The 3,461-nt window shown below is 49.9% G+C and overlaps 1 protein-coding gene across 18 annotated transcripts in view; it reads right to left on the reverse strand.

The window, feature by feature from the left end:
• The window catches only part of LOC106934483 (LIM zinc-binding domain-containing Nebulette), an 84,727-nt gene that overhangs the window by 41,180 nt on the left and 40,086 nt on the right, over positions 1-3,461 (reverse strand). For 12 of the 18 annotated variants that reach the window (XM_015014413.1, XM_015014412.1, XM_015014411.1 and 9 more), the window contains exons 3-6: positions 2,529-2,600; positions 1,714-1,815; positions 1,533-1,643; positions 937-1,047 (exon numbers count right to left, since the gene is read on the reverse strand). The exons of 3 other annotated variants lie outside the window; for them this stretch is intronic. In XM_015014413.1, coding sequence (XP_014869899.1) covers positions 937-1,047; positions 1,533-1,643; positions 1,714-1,815; positions 2,529-2,600 — 396 coding nt within the window. Of the gene's footprint in view, positions 1-295; positions 407-618; positions 838-936; positions 1,048-1,532; positions 1,644-1,713; positions 1,816-2,528; positions 2,601-3,461 lie in introns of those variants that run through there. 3 more of the 18 variants (XM_015014410.1, XM_015014421.1, XM_015014415.1) reach the window with 3 other exon arrangements.

Here is a 3,461-nt window from a genome sequence, read left to right on the forward strand (position 1 = left end):
GGAGGACAGGATGAGGGACAGGATGGAGGAAGGATGGAGAACAGGATGGAGGAAGGATGGAGGACAGGATGAGGGACAGGATGGAGGAAGGATGGAGGACAGGATGGAGGACAGGATGAGGGACAGGATGGAGGACAGGATGGAGGACAGGATGGAGGACAGGATGAGGGACAGGATGGAAGACAGGATGAGGGACAATAACAGTTAAATGAAGACATGGTTTTAGGTCTGGACCAGGACCGGACCAAGGTCCAGGACCGGACCAGAACCGGACCGAGGCCCGGTGTTTGCGTACGTCGCTCTGCAGCTGGGAAACCTCCAGCGCGTGTTGGATCTCCGGCGTGTCTGGCAGCTGGGAGTACAGCGACACGGACGCCTTCCTCCTCCCGTCTTCTTGGTACTTTTTCTGAAACAGATCAGAAACAATCTGCATGTCTGAACGGAAACTGTAAAATTAAACGGTGAGATGAAGGAAGAATTGATCTGAAGACGGAATCAGACGGATTCAGCTGCATAAAGTTTCCAGCTGTCTGTACAGAAAGACGTTTAAAAGGAAGAAGGTTTTCCACCACATGCTGAGAGATTCTGAGGTTCATTCAGAGAGACCCAGACTTTCACCTGCTAACAGGAAGGCTGAAGGTTTTACATTTAAGGATCTGCATCTGCATCTGCCAACCAGACAGGCAGCCCCAGGTCTGTGGTTCTGGTCCTGATCCGGTCCGATACCTGGCTCTGGAGGTCCTGGACGGTCCGGGCCAGCTGCGTCTGGCTGGTTTCAGGAAGCTGAGAGAACAAACTGCTGCTCATCTCCTTCCTGCCTTCCTCCTTGTATTTGTTCTGCAGATCAGACAGAGGATCATTGGTGAATTATTGGTGAATTATCAGTTACATATGAACATTTGACCCAATCTAGACCGGAACCAGAACCAGGCGGACCTCGCTCTGCATCTCCGTCAGCTCTCTGACAAACTGGGTCTCTGTGGTTTCAGGCAGCAGAGAGTAAAGAGAGGAAGAAATCTCCGTCTTCACATTCCCTTTGTATCTGATCTAAAATCAGATGAAATAAAAATTATTCCTCCAATAAAACCAACATGATTCCTGACCGGCGCTCAGGTTCGGTCCTGAGGATCTGCTGACTGACTAAAACCAACAGCTGCAGCTTCAGGTTCTGCAGAGGCTCATTAAACCGTCGGATCGATCGGCTTGGAAACATCCAATCAGCAGGACGAAGAGCGGCCGGCGCTTTAAAACACACGGCGTTGGATTAAGATGAAAGGAACACACACCTAACAGGAAGGATCTGGTTGCTGCCTGGTTAACATGGTTTTATTATCTGGTGTTTAAGAGCAACTGGAATAATTTAGTGATGTTGAAGATTTAATGACAATAAAGTGAAGCAGCTCAATGTTCCTCAGTTTTCTAGATTCTCATGAATCGTCTGTAACTTCAGGGTTTAAATGCAGGTTAGTGGTCAGTGATACTATCTGATGCAGTGATTCTCTGGTTCTCGGGTCTCAGTGGAGACGTTGGACCTCGCTCTGCAGCTCTGAAGCCGCCTTGGCTCGCTGCATCTCTGGAGTCTCAGGCAGGACGGAGTACAGGGACAGATTCACCTCCTTCTTCCCGTCCTCCTTGTACTTGGACTGGAAACAGAGAGCGTCAGGCTAACAGGAAGCAGACGAGGTCATGTGACCTTCGGTGGCGAGTTCAGACCTCAGAGATCACAGCGCTGATGTTCCTGGAGTGGATGAGTTCGGCTCCAGGGACAAACAGGCTCTGACCCTTCATCTTCTCAAAGTCCTCCTTATAGTGAACCTGCAGCACAGCAGATCTAGCGTTAGCATTAGCATTAGCAAACCTGCAGCTGGACAAGATAAAAATCATTATTTATTACTATCAGTCTGATTATTTTCACTGGAAGCCAAACTGAATTTATATAATATAAGAAAATCTCATCAACACCAGAGCCGCTGCAACACTGACTGCTACTGGAGATCCATCCACTTTGACTCTTAGAAGAGTTATAGCAACATTTAATTTGCTTTCTGGGATAAATAAAGTAGATTTGAATTAAATTGGAGACAGTTGTTGAGTTTTCTCATAAAAATTACAGAAACAGAACAGAAGAGTTTTCAAAAGGCAGATTTCCTCCTCCAGCTGTTTTTCCTGATGGAAAATGAAATGACTGACGTTTCCATGGAAACAGCATTATTTTGGGATTGAGTCTCCTTCAGGGTGGCTGTTAGCATCAGATCCAGAGGATCCAGACATCAGGCTGGTCCTGCAGAGAGGAGAAACCTGATGGAGGAGGAGCTGCAGCAGTGAGAGAAACGGCCTATTTAAAGCACCGTGACCGCCGGTCACCAGAACCTCCTGACAATGAACCCGGTCACCAGAACCTCCTGACAATGAACCTGGGTCACCAGGGTCACCAGAACCTCCTGACAACGAACCAGCAGGAAATCCCTGCTCAGGTTCTTCCTGCTAAATGAAGATCATTTAAAAACCTTTAAACGTTGTAAACTCACATCACTGAGGATCAAACTGCATCTGCGGTTAAACTGAGGATCCGGCAGCAGAGGCTTCAGGTCTGCAGCAGCCTGGAGGGACAGGAGGAGAAAAGCCATGAAGAAGAAACTGGAGCCTGACGGCGACTTCATCAGGAAATGTTCATCCTTTCACTCAGGAAACCCTGAATGAACGGATGAAATCAGAGCCTGGAAACGACATGATTCACCTGATCAGCTGCTGACACAACGCGACACGCTAAGGTCAACGTGACACGCCAAGGGCAACGCGACACGCTAAGGTCAAAGCGACACGCTAAGGTCAACGCGACACGCCAAGGGCAACGCGACAGACTAAGGTCAACGTGACACGCCAAGGGCAACATGACACGCTAAGGGCAACGTGACACGCTAAGGTCAACACGACACGCCAAGGTCAACGCGACACGCTAAGGTCAAAGCAACACGCTAAGGTCAACGTGACACGCTAAGGGCAACGCGACACGCTAAGGGCAACGCGACACGCTAAGGTCAACGCGACACGCCAAGGTCAAAGCGACACGCTAAGGTCAACGTGACACGCCAAGGTCAACGCGACACGCTAAGGTCAAAGCGACACGCTATGGTCAACGTGACATGCTAACGGCAACGCGACACGCTAAGGTCAACGTGACATGCCAAGGTCAAAGCGACACGCTAAAGTCAAAGCGACACGCTAAGGTCAACGCGACACGCCAAGGGCAACGCGACACGCCAAGGGCAACGCGACACGCTAAGGTCATTGTGACACGCAAAGGGCAACGCGACACGCTAAGGTCATTGTGACACGCTAAGGGCAACGCGACACGCTAAGGTCAACGCGACACGCCAAGGTCAACGCGACACGCTAAGGTCAACGCGACACGCCAAGGTCAACGCGACACGCTAAGGGCAACACGACACGCTAAGGTCAAA

The sequence above is a fragment of the Poecilia latipinna genome, unplaced genomic scaffold (assembly GCF_001443285.1).
Source record: "Poecilia latipinna isolate Pla-1442-1.1 unplaced genomic scaffold, P_latipinna-1.0 Scaffold1816, whole genome shotgun sequence".
Lineage (NCBI taxonomy): Eukaryota > Metazoa > Chordata > Actinopteri > Cyprinodontiformes > Poeciliidae > Poecilia > Poecilia latipinna.